Consider the following 17,853-nt stretch of genomic DNA (forward strand, 5'->3'; position numbering starts at 1 on the left):
CAGTTCTTAGCCACTCTGACCTTATCTTGTGCTGGGAGACAGGTGATGTCACGGCTTTTCTGAGCCTGCGCCAAGTGGTCGGTCTCTTTCGGCCCCACCCTACGCTTATATCCGGGTGACTATCCACTGCGTGGGCGGGGAAAGTGCTGCAAAAAGCGAACTGGGGGCTTTGGAGGCTTTGGCCTTAGCTACGTAAAAGTTAAAACCTAAACGTTTGTTAATGATGAAAACACAGGCCGCAATAAAAATGCCATTTTGTTTAATCAGGCAGCAAGTAAACTAGCTATGGATCCACCCTGCCAGACACTTCGCTCCGCCTCTCAGCCCTCATTGGTCAAAACCTCCGCTCGGTAGCCCTGACATTGGCCAGGCCCGGGGCCTACCGCGTCCAATGAGCGGCGGCGCCGGCTTTCCCGCGGGCCGTTTGCTCTTTGAGCGGGTCGTGGAGGCGTCGGCGGCAGTTGGGGAGTGCAACGGTTGTCCTGCTCCGGCGCGACGATGGCGGCCTTGGGGCCCGGAGGCTACGCGCGGAACGATGCAGTCGAGAAGCTGCCATCCGTCACGGTGGGAGTTCCGGCGCGGAGGAACCAGTGCTCTCCGCCTCCCGCTCCCCAACTGTGTCTCCGGCGGCGGACACGACTCTCGGCGGCGCCGGAGGACACGGTGCACAACCGGGTGAGGAGCTGTTTGCCTTGCCCACTTCAGTTCCAGGCTCCCTCCCAAGCTCCCCTGGACCCGCCCTTAGATCGTTGGCCCCGCCTATCAGCCCTCGGCTAGTCTTCTCCAGCCCGTTTCGTCTCCTACGTCCCGCCCCGTTAGCCAAGGCTCCTCCCACTCTCCCTTCTCCTCTCTCAGGTACCCATCATTTCTAGCCCACCTGTCAACCCCGGCTCCCTTAGCCCTTGGACCATTTTCGGGGTTCTCTCTGGACCCTTACCTCAGTGTATTTTAGTTCTGCTGATCACCTCCTAGTCCCGCCTTCCTACGTATCCCTTCAGTCACCTTTGGATGTCTCTCTGGGCCCTTCCATTTTTGTGACCTCGCCCCACGCTGGATCTTTAGGGTCCCTACCAGTGTTCAGTATCGAACCCTATCTATCTAAACTGTCCCTCAGCGCGACTCCGCCTTCCCTCCTCACCTGCCTTCTCTTTACTTCTCCCTTACCAACGTGGGGTTCTTTTTTTTTATTTTATTTTATTTTTTTTTTTAATTTTTTTTTTCAACGTTTATTTATTTTTGGGACAGAGAGAGACAGAGCATGAACGGGGGAGGGGCAGAGAGAGAGGGAGACACAGAATCGGAAACAGGCTCCAGGCTCCGAGCCATCAGCCCAGAGCCTGACGCGGGGCTCGAACTCCCGGACCGCGAGATCGTGACCTGGCTGAAGTCGGACGCTTAACCGACTGCGCCACCCAGGCGCCCCCCAACGTGGGGTTCTTATTCCATATTGCCACCCTAAATTATGGAGAACATGTGAATAATTGTAAAATCTCAGCAACGCTTCCTGCGGGAGGGAGTACAGAACAGTTCCCTAAGTCTTTAGACACAAGAACAAAGATTTTGGAGTAGATACAAGGAATTCCATTAGCACAGCAGCAATTTAAAAAAAAAAATTGTTCTCCAACTCTCTGAGCTACGAAGTCTGTTTTTATAAAACAGAAGTATTAATAACCATACCATGGGGTTGCAGGGAGCAGAAATGAAATGGTGACTATGACCTGCTTGTCAGAGTCCAGTTAGAGAGTGGAAACATGGTAGCTGCTGGTGGATCTTCTTCCTGCCACATGGCTTCCTGCTGCGCTCTGATTATATCACCCCTTCCTGGCTGCAGTTCCTGGTGGCCCCTGCCCACCTCTCTGGCTATACCTCCATAGTCCTCTCTCTCAAATGTTCAGTCACACAAGCCTGCTTTCTGTTTTCCTGAGGCTGCAAGCTCTTTACCACCTCCTAAGTGTTTGCTGAGTCCTCTTGGGTTTTTGCTGCAGTCCATCCGACTGGCTCCTCATCCCTTAAGTCTCAGCCTGCATATCCCTACCCTGAGAGGCCTTCCCCCAGCCTAAAACAGACACTTACTTTAATCTCTCATCTAGCACCCTGTACTTCACAGCCCTTACCTTGTAGGTTCCTGAAAGTACCTTGTGAGCACTAAACTGTATAAAATAGAGGAATGACAATAGCAATTTCAGAGAGGCAGTAAGTAATGTGCACTCTTAACGAGTGCAACCTCTGGACCCAGAATGCCTGGGCTTAAACCTTAATTCTGTTGTTGTTGTTCTTTGTCTCCCCCTCCTCTTCCTCTTCCTCCTCCCCCCCTTCCCACCCTCCCCCCCCCCTTCTCTCTCCATGCCCAGCATGGAGCCCAATGCAGGGCTCATGACCCTGAGATCATGACCCTGAGATCAAGACCTGAGCTGAGATTAAGAGTTGGACTCTTAACTGACTGAGCCACTTAGGCACCCCAGTTCTGTTCTTCTTGTTAAGAACTTTTCTGTGCCTCAGTGTCCTTATCTGTAAGATGAAGATAATAATATAAATATTCCCTTGTAAGGTGTTTGTGAGGATTAAGTGAGCTCACATATGTTAAGCATTAGAACAATACCTGGCACATTGTAAATTCTCTATTAGTGGTAGCTACTACTGTTTTGATTGTATATTTTTGGGTAATTGATGTCATTTATTTTTCTTGTTTGGTGGCACAGAGTCCATCTGGCTTACAAAAGATCTACTCTAAAAATGACCATTATATTATATTAATGCCCAGTAATGCTGATTGACAGATATAAAAACGATGTGAGTGCCATTGCCTGATTGCTTGGGTTAGAGTCCTGGTATGGCTCCTTCCTGGATGGGTTACCTCTCTGAGCCTTTTTATATCCTCGTCTGTAATATGGAGATGATGACAATAATGACCATATCACAGGGTTATTGTGAGTATTAGATGAGTTGGTACAGTTACAGGTATTTAAACAGTGCCTAGCTCCTGGTAAATGCTCAGTAAGTGTTAGCTATCATTATGCTATGCCTCTCATTTCTGATACCAAGGACTTGCTTGAGAATGTTTTACTTTAATAATAATTAGAAACTAGTCTATTCCAGGGGTGCCTGGGTGGCCCAGTTGATTGAGCATCTGACTTCGGCTTGGGTCATGATCTCACGGTTCATGGGTTCAAGCCCCACATTGGGTTCTGTGTTGACAGCTCAGAGCCTGGAGCCTGCTTCAGATTCTGTGTCTCCCTCTCTCTGCCCTTTGCCCACTCGTGCCCTGTCTCTCTGTCTCTCAAAAATGAATAAACATTAAGAAAAAAAAGAAACTAGTCTTTCGTTTTGAAAGTATGAAAGTATCACAATTCTATTAGTGTATACTCTAAATTGTTTTAATCAACCACAATAGAGATTTGCTCATTTAAATTACTTTGCTTAGAGAATTTTAAAATTTTCAATGTGATTGTTCACTTGTTTCTTTACTTGTTGAACCTCTAGACTGTAAATTTGTTGAGGGAATAGATGGTGTCCACTCTTGCTCACACCTGTGTCTCCCCTGCAGGGCCCAACATATGGACTGGCTTTGGAGCCAGAGACTAGCTGGGTTTGTATCCCAACTTTGTCACTCCACAGGCATGGGATCTTGGGCCTCAATGTCCCCATCTGTAAAATGGGGTGATAATAGTGCCTTCTTTCCTTGGGTTGTGAGGCTTCGAATTTTTCATCCTTGTAAAATATTTAGAAACTTATTCAGAGGTCACCTTCTCAATGAGGCCTTCTCTCTTCCCTATACTCCCAATCTCCTTCCCTGCTTTATTTTTCTCTTCTGCTCCTATCAGCACCTGGCATCTGTTTTACATGTTTGTTCTGTTTATTTTTTATGTCCTCCATCCCATCATGATTAGGATGTGAGCTCCAAGAGGGTAGGGGTTTTTGTCTGTCTTCCTCATCATTCTGTGTCCTTCAAAGGAATGTTGAGAAGAACAAATGTTAGCTGTTGGTCACATGACTGTAGAAGTTCAGTTAGTATTAGATGTAACAGGGACTGAATGGGTGGCTGAGGCAGTGGTGCCACGGAGGGCCTACTGGGACATGTCCTTCTGACTTGGACATTTCCCCCACAGGTGTCGCTCGAGAAGGTGCTTGGCATCACAGCCCAGAACAGCAGTGGCCTGACCTGTGACCCCGGCACAGGCCATGTGGCCTACCTGGCAGGGTGAGTGAGTGGGCGGGCCTTGGCTTTTCTGGCTGTAGGATGCAGGTAAGCTGCCTACCCCTGAGGACTGTGGAGAGGCTCATCTAGGTCTAGAACAGCACCCGGCATGTGGTGAGCACCATGAAAGCCTTATTGTGACTGCAGATGGGAGGTGGTGGCGATTCTGGGAAATACCCAAGCCATGGTGTCAGACAGCCTGGATTTGTGTCCCAGCTCCACCGTGTGCTCTTCTGTGAACCCCTGCTGCTTTGTCCATAAAACACAACTAGGAATATCCTCCTTTTGGGTAGTTGAGAGGACTGAAAGATCTCCTCCTGTTTATTCCATAAATACTGATCTAGCCTGGCACTGTTCTAGGCGCCAAAGACCCCTCCACTCCTGGAGGGCAGGGGCAGATCTGTAGTCCTTCCTAATGAATAATATCTGTCTGTCATTGAGTCTTTACAATGCAGTCCAGGATAGAGGACAAGGGTGGGCTCTTGAATCTGTTATGGATTCATATCCCCACTCTGTTCCTGACCTGCTGGGTGGTCCTGGGCAAAGGATTTTCCCTCTCTGGGCTTCAAGTTTCCTCATCTACAAGAGGGGGCTAAGATTTCCGACTTTACCTGTCATTTGTGAGGATTTAAAGAGATTGTGCACATAAGGTCTTTATTAGCCCAGTGCCTGACAGAAGAAGTGTTGGTTTCTATTTAAGAATATATTATCTAATAACTTGAAGTGTCCTAAGATTCTCAGCGTTAGACACCTGGAGAAGGAGGAGAGAATCTTCTGTTCAGAGCCTTATTTATGTGTGGGCTCTTCTGTTGGGAATAGAATCATCCCTGGACCCCAATACTCCCCTCAGTTTGGGCACATTTCCCTCTTTCTCCCCAGCTGTGTGGTGGTGATTTTGAACCCCAAGGAGAACAAGCAGCAGCACATTTTTAACACTGCCAGGTAGGCTGGGGCCTGGACATTGGGTAGGGGTGGGGTGAGGGTCCCGGCGCACACCCCCTTCCCCTCATGGCTTTGGAGTTCGTACGTGGGTAACTAAGTCATTCACTCACCCATCGGTTCAGCGACGTTGTTGCTTTGTGCTAGGTAGTGTTCCGGGTGCTGGGGACAGTGAACAAAAGACATGAGAATCTCTGCTCTTGTAGAGCTGACAGTCCAGCAGGGAAGACAGACTAAACCAGTTGGCAAATTACTAACCAACTCTGACCATCGCTATGGGGGAAATAACGAGGATGTGTTAGGGCAGGTTTGCAGGCAGAAAATGGAGGAAAACCATATCAGAGGTCTCAGGGAGGGCCTCTTGGAGGCTGAGACCTGAAAGAAGTAAGGGAGTGACCCCCGCAAAAGTGTAGGGGGTGTCTTCCAGATAGAAGGAACAGCAAGGGCAAAAGTCCCTGCAGTGAGTAAGAATCTTGGAGCAGACGGAGATTCTTTTGCCTGGAATTGGAGGAGGGGGCAAAGGGGAGAGGAGGCTGAAACAGAAGTCGCTTCTGGGTCTTAACAATTGTTTAACTTTTCACATTGAAATCATTTTAGATTTTAAAGAACAATACAAAGAATGCCTGTCTACCTTTCACTCATTTTCCCCAGATGTTGACCTTTTACCGTATTTGCTTTATCATTCTCAGTCTATACATAGTAATTTTTTTTTTTGAACCATTTGAGAGTAAATTGGGGACATGATACCCCTGTGCCTCTAAATATTTCAGTGTGGATTTCCTGGGCATGGGGTGGGCATTATCCTTCAAAACCACAGTACATTCAACAAAGTCAGGAAATTAAAACTGGTACATCACTACCAACTAAGCCTCTTTCAAGTTTTACCATTTACCCCAAGAATGTTCTTTACAGCAAAAGAATTCTGTCCAGAATCACACGTTGCTCAGTTGTCTCTTTGGTCTTCTTCAGTCTGAAGCAGTTCCTTTGTCTTTTCTTGACTTTTATGACCTTGACACTCGAGGATGACAGGCCAAGTATTTTGTAGAAGGCTCCACCCTTTGGGTTTGTCTGATGTTTCCTCATAGATAGACTGAGGTTCTGCATCTTTGGCAGGAACACCTCAGAAGGAATGCTGCATCCTCCTCAGTGCGTTCTGTCAGGCGGTGCATGATATTGACCTCTCTTACGACCAGTGGTGTTCCCTTGGGCCCTTGGTTAAGGTGGTGTCTGCCAGGCTTTTCCACTGTGAAGCTTCTCTTTTCCCCCGGTGACTAGTGAGTATGTTGTGGGGAGCGTCTCTGAAACTGCATGTATCACCCTGTTCCTCACCGCACTTTCCTTCATGCTTCTTAGCATGGCTTTGACATTTTTCAAAGCCTCTGCAGGGAATTCTGATGGCCAGGGGTTTGCCCTGTCAGGTAACTTGGGCAGGACTTCCCTGTGTTGAGGTCTCCTCGTCTCAAAACTGGCTGAGAGACCTGAGTTCATGGAGCATGCCTGAGGAATTAGTGCAGCGATGCCCATAGAGCATTTTGTGGAGGGCCGGGCGCAGGGTCAGGGCACACGACAGGCTAGGAGTGGCTGCAGTCAACAGAAACCCACGAGCATGGCGTCAAACACAAGGGCATGCTCTTTGTGCTCGAAAGAAGTCTGGAGGTGAGGACCCAGGGGCTGGTGTCTCTGCAAGCCTCAGGAACCCCAGTCTGCCTGTCTTCTTGTTCCACCGTGCCTGTTGTGAGGCCTCTGTACTTGAGGTTGTCTCCTGGTCCAAGATGGAGTTCTGGCTGTCATGTCCGTTATTCAGAAGGGGAACGATTGGGGATCAGGACAAAGAGTTGCCTTTGAGAAGCTTTTCTGGAAATCCCACATGCGTTTCAGTTTACTTCTCACGGACCAGACTAAATCACGTAGCTGTACCTGTGTAGAGAGGCGAGGAAATGTACTCCAGCTGGAGACACTGCCATTCTAATTAAAATTTGGCTTCTGTCGGCGAGGAAGGACGGGCAGGTGGCGATCGGGTAGGCAGCTTGCCTTGTGTGCTGCCCTAGGAGTGGTGGGAAGCCACCAGAGAGTTAGGTGATGATGATAAGTGTTCTATAAGATTGTCAGAGACTCAGAGGCATTTGCTTAGTTACCTGCACACCAACTAACTCACGTGAGGGAGACCATTACTAGACCATTAAGGAACACAGGTAAAATAGGATTAAAAGAGAGAGTGGAGGGGCACCTGATGGGCTCAGTTGGTTGGGCGACTGATTTCTGCTCAGGTCATGATCCTAGAGTTGTGGAGCCCAGTCCCACGTTGGGCTCCGAGCTGAGCGTGGAGCCTGCTTGAGATTCTTTCTCTCCCCTCCTCTCCCCAGCTTGTGTGTGTGTGCTCTCTCTCTCTCTCTCAAATAAAAAAGAGAGAGAGGGGAGAGGAAAAAAACAACGTAGTCTGGGAACCATGAAACTTGCTGCCAGAAAAAACATGCAAACTACTCTGGTCATTCAGTCCTTGTGCAGGCTAGAGAGAAACATGTTGGTTGTTCATGGGTTTTCCAGAACACTTTGAGTGTTTAGCAGTGGAGCACATGCTGTCTCAGTGTGATGTCTGCCAGCACCACCCCCCCTACAGTTAGGACAGATCGGTACCATTTCCTGCACCTGAATTCTCAGGGTTACAGGGTGGGTGGGGCCTTAGGGAGCCCACCCCTGCTGAGCAAGAGGAAAGGAAGGTCCTTGTACAGTGACCACCCTATCTATGTTTGGGGACTTTGCTTTTACGCCTGGTTTCCTGTGCCACTGACCCTCTTCTGTCAGTGGGGAATGCAGGGAACGCGCTGTATGCTGTGCTGGGCACACGGGCAACATTGGCTCTGTGGGAGCTGCTGGCACTCACCTCTCCTGGCCTCTTTCAAGGCTTGGGAGCAAGGAGTGGGCAGAGTTCTGTGAGCACAGCCAGGCTGGGGTCTGGCTGCCTACCCTCCTTGGAACCAATGACTGACGCCTTTCCCTTCCCTCAGGAAGTCGCTGAGTGCTCTGGCCTTCTCCCCTGATGGGAAGTACATAGTGACAGGGGAGGTGAGTTGTGTTTGTGAGTGGGTGGGAAGGGATCTTGGGGCCATTCCTTCTACCCCCACAGTAGGTGTGGGAAGCCCCTAGAATAGCTTCTTCCTGGGCCAGAAAGCCCCATGGCAGATGGGGGAGGTGGCTTTGGGGCATACTGGGGCAATGCCAATTTTAGCCCCAATAGCCCTTCCAGCCCCTCCTGGTGCAGATCCCAGCAGCAGTAATGGCCCAACCTTCCCCAGAACGGGCACAGGCCTGCTGTGCGCATCTGGGATGTGGATGAGAAGAATCAGGTGGCAGAGATGCTGGGCCACAAGTACGGCGTGGCCTGTGTGGCCTTCTCCCCCAATATGAAGCACATCGTGTCTATGGGCTACCAGCACGACATGGTACTCAACGTCTGGGACTGGAAGGTGAGAAGACTGGTGGGGGTACCCTGCAGCTCAGGCATTGAGCGAACTTAAATGAGATAATTTGGTAAAGTGTTCATTTATCCGGAAAATATTTATTGAGCACCTAGTGCATGCTGATCCCAGTTTTAGACACTTACTGTGAGGCATACGACAAGCTCTAACTAGTAGAATTACGTAATTATTCTCATAGTGACCAGCTGTGACCTTGAGCAAGTGACTTTACTTATCTGTGGGTCCGTTTCCTCATCTGTAAAAGGGATACGTTAGCATCTCCCTTGTTGAGTTGTGAGAATTCAGTGAGTTAATATGCACTGAAGGCTGGATTTGGGAACAGCTAGGGGAGGACTTGGAGGTGGCAGAAGTGGGTGGCAAATCCTGGCTCTGTTCACAACGTGCTGTGTGATCTTGAGCACATGACACCACCTCTCTGAGCCTGGCAGAGGTGGGGAGAAGCACCTACCATATAGGACAAGGGAGAGGATTTCATCCTGCAAAGGCTCTGCCACGTGTGAGCTGTAGAGCTGGGACTCTTGGGGAGAGCTCTGGAACTTACTCACGCATGAAAACCTTTCCAAACCTCAGTCTCCTCTGATTAGTAAAGATAAGAGTGCCACACGTAGGTTTCCCCAAGGGCCCAGAGGGCCCCAGGAAAACTGACCTGGAGCAGGGGATGGCTGAGTGATACAGGGCTCAGGCACAGGCACAAATGATCCAATGGCTGGGTGCTAGCATGAACTTCTGTGCATTGATTCTTCCAGAAAGACATTGTGGTGGCTTCCAACAAGGTATCATGCAGGGTCATCGCCCTCTCTTTCTCAGAGGACAGCAGCTATTTTGTCACCGTAGGGAATCGGCATGTGAGGTTCTGGTTCTTGGAAGTCTCCACTGAAGCAAAGGTAGGTTTCTGCCCCTGTCCCCTTAGCCAGGCCTGGCGGTTAACCGTTAGGGGCAGTGTGGACTCCTGTTTCTACCTGAGATTTGGAGCCAGTGATCTCAGAGGTTGTCTGGCCTCTGGTTCAGCTTCTGCTTCTGAGCCTGCTCAGACAGCTCAGACAGCTCAGGTGCTGTCAGGCCCTGCTGGGAAATCTCCTGACACACAGACCCTGGGGCCAGACCTCTTTTCTGGACTGCCACCTTCCAGCCACTCTGCCTAGAAGTGTCTGTTCTGCTTTTTTCTTCCTTTCTCCTCCATTTGGAGGAATGCCTTCGAGCCCTTCTGTTTAGCTATGTGTCATATCGTCTGGTCATGAGAGTCCCATTGTGACCTTGCTGGGGTCGAGGCCATGCGGACAGTGTCTTACTATGCCCTGCTGTGCCTCCAGGTGACGGGCACGGTGCCCCTCGTAGGGCGTTCAGGCATCCTGGGAGAGCTGCACAACAACATCTTCTGTGGCGTGGCTTGTGGCCGGGGCCAGATGGCAGGCAATACCTTCTGTGTGTCCTACTCGGGCCTCCTCTGCCAGTTCAGTGAGAAGAGGGTGCTGGAGAAGTGGATCAACCTGAAGGTACCCCACCCTCCCTGTCTGCCATCAGTGGGGAAAACACTCTTCCCAGGACATGTGTCTCTAGGGACATTCAGTAATGTCCCTGCCGGGTAGTTGATTCCACTAACTCTGGGTTTAACCTCTCAAAAGTTCTGCTTGTGAGACTTTTGGTGAGTAACTTTCCCTCAATGAGCCTCAGTTTCCTCATCTGTAAAATGGAAATCCTGCTGCCTACCTCACAGAGTTAATAAGGGAGTCCCATGAGATAATATATAGAAGGTGCTCAGCACAGTGCCTGGTACCCTGTAATGGGGTCAAGGTTACAATCGCTCTCCTGTCACTGTTTGATCCAGTTCCCATTTTTCTTCTTCACTGAGCACTCTTTTTTTTTTTTTAATTTTTTTTTTTTTAACGTTTATTTATTTTTCAGACACAGAGAGACAGAGCATGAACGGGGGAGGGTCAGAGAGAGGGAGACACAGAATCGGAAGCAGGCTCCAGGCTCCGTGCTGTCAGCACAGAGCCCGACGCGGGGCTCGAACTCACAGACCGTGAGATCGTGACCTGAGCCGAAGTCGGCCGCTTAACCGACTGAGCCACCCAGGCGCCCCGTTCACTGAGCACTCTTAACTGGTGGGAGGACTGCATTTTTTTTTTAATCTAAGGTATGATTGACTTCATTTTTCAGTCAAAAAAAGACTATGTTAAAAATACATAACTTTTTTTTAAGTTTATTTATTTTGAGAGAGAGAGTGAGAGTGTGAGCAGGGGAGGGGCATAGAGAGAGAGGGAGAGAGAGAACCCAATCAGGCTCCACACTATCAGCACAGAGCCCATTGCAGGGCTCAGTCTTGCAAACCATGAGATCACGACCTGAGCCAAAACTAAGAGTGGGGTGCTTACCTGACTGGGCCACTGAGGTGCTCTTAAAACATTTTATTTATTTTTTAAAAAAATTTTTTGAATGTTTATTTTTGAAGGAGGGAGAGAGAGAGAGAGCATGAGCAGTGGAGGAGCAGAGAGAAAGGGAGACACAGAATCCAAAGTGGGCTCCAGGCTCTGAGCTGTCAGCACAGAACCTGACATGGTGATGGAACTCACAAACCATGAGATCATGACCTGAGCCGAAGTCAGACGCTTAACCGACTGAGCCACCCAGGCACCCCCTCTTATAACATTTTAAACCAAAGGATGGGGGCTTCTGGGTCGCTCAGTTGGTTAAGCATCCAACTCCTGATCTCAGCTCAGGTCCTGATCTCACAGTTCGTGGGATTGAGCCCCGAGTTGGGCTCTAGGCTGACGGTGTGAGTCTGCTTAGGATTCTTCTCTGCCCCTTCCCACTCTCATTCTCTCTCTCTCAAAATAAATAAATAAAAACTTATAAATAAATAAACAAACAAACAAATAAAATAAAGGATGTTACATCTATAAATTGCAGAACTACTTTTCTTCAGGATCTGAGGGTTTGAATCCAAACTGTCTTCCTGTTCTGAGACTGGATGCCCATTGGCTATCAGCAGGAGCATAATGGTTTTCCCTCCTTTTCCTACTCCTGACTTTTTTTTTTTTTTTTTTTGAGAGAAAAGAGCATGCGAATCGGGAAGGGGCAGAGAGAGAATCCCAAGCAGTGCAGAGCCTGATGTGGGGCTCCATCTCCCCTGTGAGATTGACCTGAGCTGAGATCAGGAGTTGGACACTTAACCGACTGAGCCACCCAGGCACCCCATCCCACTTCTGCTCTTGTGGCTCCCCTCCAGAACTCACCTTTAGGGTTAAAGGAATGGTGTCAGGCCTGTGGAAGAATTCAGAGTTTCATCTGTTTTTCCTAGTTGGTTAAACATCATTTGTTTTTTTCTCGTTTGAATCCTCTTTCTAGAACTTTGGCAGCTTAAGCAAGTCCAAAGCTTTTGACAGATGGATGGTTAGCCCCTGAGCAGTTGTCATAAATGACAACTTATAAATTAAGTTCCTTTAGACTTGGACAAACTCCTGTAATGTGTATCCAGAGGTCTGGCACTTCCTGCCCTGTCCATCTGTGTGTTCTGGCAGGATAGATGGCCCAATTGTCTTTCCTGTATACGGTAACATTTTTCTGTGTTGCTCTGAAGTATAATCTCTATGAAGTTGTTTTCAAACAATAAGGAGTAAAATGTAAGCCTCAAATTCAACCCTGTTACTGCAAATTACCTATCTGAAGTCACTATCTGCTGAACAGATTATTTTCCACACACAGCTGAGTTCCTCTGTAAACAATAACAATTCTGTCATAATTTGTGCCTCTGTCTGCCTGCTGGCATGTTTCTTTCAATGGTGACTGCTACATCCTGATTTCAAAAGTCTTAAAATTTGCTAAAATAGACTTCTTAGACCCAAAGAACTAAAAGGCTTCTCTGGAGGCTGTTCTGTTAGTCCCTGTGTCCCTGAACTGGGCCACATGGAACACCAAGTACACTTGTGTTCCCTTTTCCCCCACAGGTCTCTCTGTCTTCCTGCCTGTGTGTCAGCCAGGAGCTCATCTTTTGCGGCTGCACAGATGGGATAGTCCGCATCTTCCAGGCCCACAGCCTGCAGTACCTCACGAACCTGCCCAAACCGCACTACCTTGGGGTGGACGTGGCCCAGGGCTTGGAGCCCAGGTACTGCCCAGCAGGGGGAAGGAGAGGAGCCCACTCAGTCTGTCCACTGACATTCACTCATGCTTCCGGCCCCATCTACCTATCTGGCCAGCCCTGGGCTGGAAGGAGACAGCTATAACGAGGCAGCAAAATCTCTGCCACCATGAAGTCTGCAGTCTAGTGAGGGAGCTTGATGATAAGCAAGTACACAAACGAGACCATTTCAGATAGTCATAAATGCTGTGGTGAAATAAAGCAGGGACTCAGAAAGGAAAGTGCCCGGGGATGGGGCTGTGTTGATTGGCAGCCAGGGGAAGCGTCTTTGGTGAGAGGGAACCAGCTGTGTGGAGAGCTGGGTCCCAAGAGCAAGCGTAAAGACCTGAAGGGAAAAACACCCTGGGCTTGGTGTGTTGCAGGAACAGCTAGGGACTGTGTGATCAGAGCCTAGTGTACCAGGGGAAGATGTTGGGAGACAGGTCTGAACATTTATGGAGACTGGCAGGGGAAGCTTCCTTCCAATAAAGGAAGTCTTTTCTGATGTCACTGGGCAGCCTGATTTCAGGCATTGGCATTGGTTATATGGTCAGGCCTTGAGCATTAGATCCCTCTGGCTGCCATGTTGAGAGGGGGTGGAAGGGCTGAGCTGTGCTGTATCTTCCCCTTTGTTGTAAGGCTGTTTGGTGTCTGTAAAACGTAGGACCTACCTCTCATGGAGACTGGGAATTCAGTGTCGCTAAAGCTCTCAGATCGGCGTGTAATAGATGCTCAGTAAACTGTAGCCTTTGTAGGGAGGCCCCAGGTCAGGGGACAGCTCCCCAGCCCCTTGCATAGGGATTTTTGGTCACATGTTGGTGGGGCCAATGAGAGAGAACTGAGAACTGATGGTATGTGCCCATCATCCTTCCATGCTCAGAGAGAGGATGGAGCTTGGGTTGGATTAGATGAAGGGAGAGAGATGTCAACAGGAGTCAAAAATTCAAGTGTTCTCAGGGGCCAGCCAGAAGCTTCCAGTTTACAACCTTTGGACTAGAAGCAAAAGCAAAGGAACTGGGAGGGAGGAAGGAGAAGTGGAGTTGGAGTGGGAGATGGACCACCCCAAATATAAGGAATGGCATTGCCAAGCAAGAGGCAGCTAGCTCAGGTGTCACCAGGAGCAGCTGTCACTACTCACAGTGACATTGATGGTGACTGATGGCACATGTGGCCTTGTTAGCTTCCTCTTCCACAGAAAGGCAGAAGCAGTCTACCCGGATACGGTGGCACTGACCTTTGACCCCATCCATCAGTGGCTGTCCTGCGTGTATAAGGACCACAGCATCTACATCTGGGATGTCAAAGACATCAACAAAGTAGGCAAGATGTGGTCGGAGCTCTTCCACAGCTCCTACGTCTGGAACGTGGAGGTGAGTCCCTGTTTTCTTCCCTCTGCCCCTGCTCGGCTCCCATCTGGGGCTCATCTGGGGAAAGCTTCCGCAGTTTAGGGAACCCATTCAGCTCTTCCTTCACAAGATCCCAACTTTGTGCCAGATGCTGTTCTATCTAGGTGCTGGAGACAGCTGGGAAGGAAACTGATGAAAGTCCTGCATTCGGGGGGGGAGAGTAAACCCACACGTCATCAACACCAACCAAGCAGCACTACCTCTCCAAAGAAAAATAAAACAGCATAGGGCAAAAGGGATCAAGGGTGCTATTCTAGAGAGGGGAATGATCAGGGAAGTCCTCTCTGAGGACATGACATTCAAGCAGAGACCTGCAGGAAGCGAGGCATGTGGCCACTGGGGAGAACAGTGTCAAGAGCATGTGTACCTTGGAGAGCTTGCTGTGGAGGCCATTTGTGTAGTAGTTTAGTGCTTTTCTAAGTGTTGAAGTTTTCTGAGAATGAGTCTTTGGGATGTTTTCATTCTCTAAAGCTGTTCTAAGTCCTTGCACATAAGACAACCAGTGGGGAAATAGTTGTATTCTACCTTTTTTTTCTTTATTTGTCCTTCAAATTTCTTACTGATAGAGCACTTGTCCTAGAGAAATTATGTTTTTGGTGGCCCAGTTCACAACTGGGAGAAATAACTTGTTCCTTTTGAATAAGCATTATTTAGCCCTTTGACTGCTTGAATCCATCTGCCTTCGTAGATCTGAGTTTTCTGCTGATAGCACTTTTCTCTTAACAAGCATGTTGTTTAAATAACTTTAAATTTTTGTATATAAATATATTCTCCTTGAAAAACAGGTGAAATATTTCAAAGCTAAAGACTGTTTTGATCACTTCCCTATCCCCCAATCCTCTCTCTCACCCTCACCTTTGTTGTTGGTTTAGTATATGCTCTTTCAGTTCATTTTCTTTGCATCCACCTGTTATTTATTTATCTGTCTCTTCAACAAAAATATCTTTGGGTGCATCTTTTTATCAGTTCTGGAAAGAACAGCCAGTACAGACTTAATAATTGCCTCTACCCTGTTCTTTCTCTTCATCTGTAACTCCAATGTCCTGTCTCTATCCCTCATACCTTTTATAAATAGAACAGATCTAGAAAACCACACAAAAGAAATGTACAGTTTATTAATTGTTAGCAGCTATTGGTGCTCAATGCATAGATCCATTTATTCCTTGGGGGTTGCAATATGGTGATATTCTAATTCTATCATTTCTTTTTATTAGTTGGACTACTTATATGAAGAAACAATTCCCCTCATCTACCATTTGGTCACCCAGTGGTACACTTCATATAGGAAAGGCAGGATAAATGCTTGATTCTTTCCCTTTATTTACCAGTTTTCAAGATAATGAATTGGTTCCCTGTCCTCTAAAGGTAACTAGTTGTTTTTATTTAATATCATTCTAAACTCATATATGTAAATATATTGGATATATTTTAATCCATTGCAATTATTAACATTATTAAAGCTCAAATTGTCCCATCTTTGACCAGTGGGAGCCTCTTTAAGTTGGCTCCTGAGTCCTTTGGACATGACCCTAGTAATCTTTCTTTGGTAGCTTCCTTGCTATTGGAGATGACGAGATGTTCCAGTTGCATCTTGTACATTTCCTGTCCCAGACCTGGAATTAACCATTTCTTGAAGAAGCCCTGAGTTTTTGTTTTGTTTTCAGTGTGAACTGGTATTTCAAATTCACTGTCTGAGTGCTGGGGATGCTCATAGGTATTGGATTGATCCTTCCACAATCCTAAAGACATGGGGGCTGATGGAATTAGGATATCTACCCAGTTAATCATTTACTTATTCCCACATTATATGTACAACAGTCTGAGAATGACGATTACTCAATTTTGAGAAGAGTTTAAAACAATTTTTTTGCCTATGTTCTCTCCATTCACCCCCATTTTTAAAAATAGTTATACTATTTCTGTGTGATTTGATCATTATAAACCATTATATACCACATTCTCTTCCTTATGACCCCATTTATTGGGAGGGTAATAAGTGTACATATATATTGTGGTAAAATACACATAGCATAAAATTCACCATTTAAATAATTTTAAAATGTACAATTCAGTGGCATTCAATACATTCACAATGTTATACAACCATCCCTACTATCCAGCACTGGAACATTTTCATCACCTCAAAAGGAAACTCTGTACCCAAGCAATCAATCCCTTTTCCCACTTCCCCAACCCTAATCTGCTTTCTGTCGCTATGAATTTGCCTGTTCTGAATATTTCATACAAATAGAAAAATAAAATATGTAGACTCTGTGTCTGGATTCTTTCACTTAATGTTTTCAAGGTTTATCCACGTGGTTACATGTTTCAGTACTTCATTCCTTTTTTAGGGTTGAATAATATTCCATTGTATGGATATACCATGTTTTGTTTATCTGTTCATCAATTGATGGATATTTGTGTTGTTTCCATCCTCTGGCTATATGAATAGTGCTGCTATGAACGTTCATGTACAAGCTTTGTTTGAACATCTGTTTTCAGTTCTTTTGGGTGGTATACCTGGTGGGCAGAATTGCTGGGTCATATGGTAATTCTGTGTTTAACTTTTTGAGGAACCCCCAAACTTTTCCCAGCAGCTGCATCGTTTTACATTCCCACTAGCCATCCTCCACATCCTTACCAACACTGTTTTTTTTTTTATTTTTGAAGTATAGCCATCTTAATGTTTGTGAAATGGTAGTATATTGTGGTTTTGACTTGCATTTCCCTAATGGTTAATGATACTGAATTTCTTTTTATGTGCTAGTTGGTAATTTGTATATCTTTGAAGAAATATCTATTCAAATATTTTGTCCAGTTTTTACTTGGGTTGTCTTTTTGCTTTTTTTTTTTTTTTTTAATTTTTTTTTTCAACGTTTATTTATTTTTGGGACAGAGAGAGACAGAGCATGAACGGGGGAGGGGCAGAGAGAGAGGGAGACACAGAATCGGAAACAGGCTCCAGGCTCCGAGCCATCAGCCCAGAGCCTGACGCGGGGCTCGAACTCCCGGACCGCGAGATCGTGACCTGGCTGAAGTCGGACGCTTAACCGACTGCGCCACCCAGGCGCCCCTGTCTTTTTGCTTTTGAATTGTAAGAGTTCTTTACATATTCTGGATATCCTTATTAGATATATGATTTACAAATATTTTCTTCCATTTTTATGTTATCCACTTTCTTGTATCCTTTGATGTACAAAGATTTTTAATTTTGATAAAGTTCAATTTATTTTTTTCTTTTATTGCTTGTATCTTTGGTGTCATAACTAAAAAACCATTGCCAAATCCACAACCATGAAGATTTACTTTTCTTCTAAGGGTTTTATTATTTTAGCTCTTCCATTTAGGTCTTTGGTCTCTTTTGAGTTAATTTTTGTTAACTTTTATACTTGAAGCAAGGGTCCAGCTTCATTATTTTGCATGTGGGTATATAATTCCAGCACTGTTTATTGAACAGACTATTCTTTCCCCTTGGATAATCTTGGCACACTTGTCGAAAATCAATTGACCATAGATGTATGGATTTAATTTTGTACCCTCAGTTATATTCCATTGATGTATGTCTATCTCTATGCCAATGGCACAGAATTTTGATTACTGTAGCTTTGTAATAAGTTTTGAAATTAGGAAGTGTGTTTCCTACAACTTTGTTCTTCTTTATCAATATTGGCACTATTTGGGATCAGCTTTTCTGTTTCTGAAAAAAAAAAAAAACAA

The 17,853-nt window shown here is 46.6% G+C and overlaps 1 protein-coding gene across 1 annotated transcript in view; it reads left to right on the forward strand.

Moving 5' to 3' along the window:
• The first annotated feature begins 2 nt into the window (after positions 1-2).
• WDR62 (WD repeat domain 62) overlaps positions 3-17,853 on the forward strand; it is a 45,431-nt gene continuing 27,580 nt past the window's right edge. Inside the window, exons 1-9 of the mRNA XM_030299435.1 lie at positions 3-675; positions 4,107-4,198; positions 5,075-5,137; positions 8,140-8,197; positions 8,428-8,598; positions 9,357-9,494; positions 9,921-10,103; positions 12,558-12,718; positions 13,911-14,100. Coding sequence (XP_030155295.1) covers positions 499-675; positions 4,107-4,198; positions 5,075-5,137; positions 8,140-8,197; positions 8,428-8,598; positions 9,357-9,494; positions 9,921-10,103; positions 12,558-12,718; positions 13,911-14,100 — 1,233 coding nt within the window. The 5' untranslated portion in view covers positions 3-498. The remainder of the gene's footprint in view (positions 676-4,106; positions 4,199-5,074; positions 5,138-8,139; positions 8,198-8,427; positions 8,599-9,356; positions 9,495-9,920; positions 10,104-12,557; positions 12,719-13,910; positions 14,101-17,853) is intronic.

The sequence above is a fragment of the Lynx canadensis genome, chromosome E2 (genome assembly GCF_007474595.2).
Source record: "Lynx canadensis isolate LIC74 chromosome E2, mLynCan4.pri.v2, whole genome shotgun sequence".
NCBI lineage: Eukaryota > Metazoa > Chordata > Mammalia > Carnivora > Felidae > Lynx > Lynx canadensis.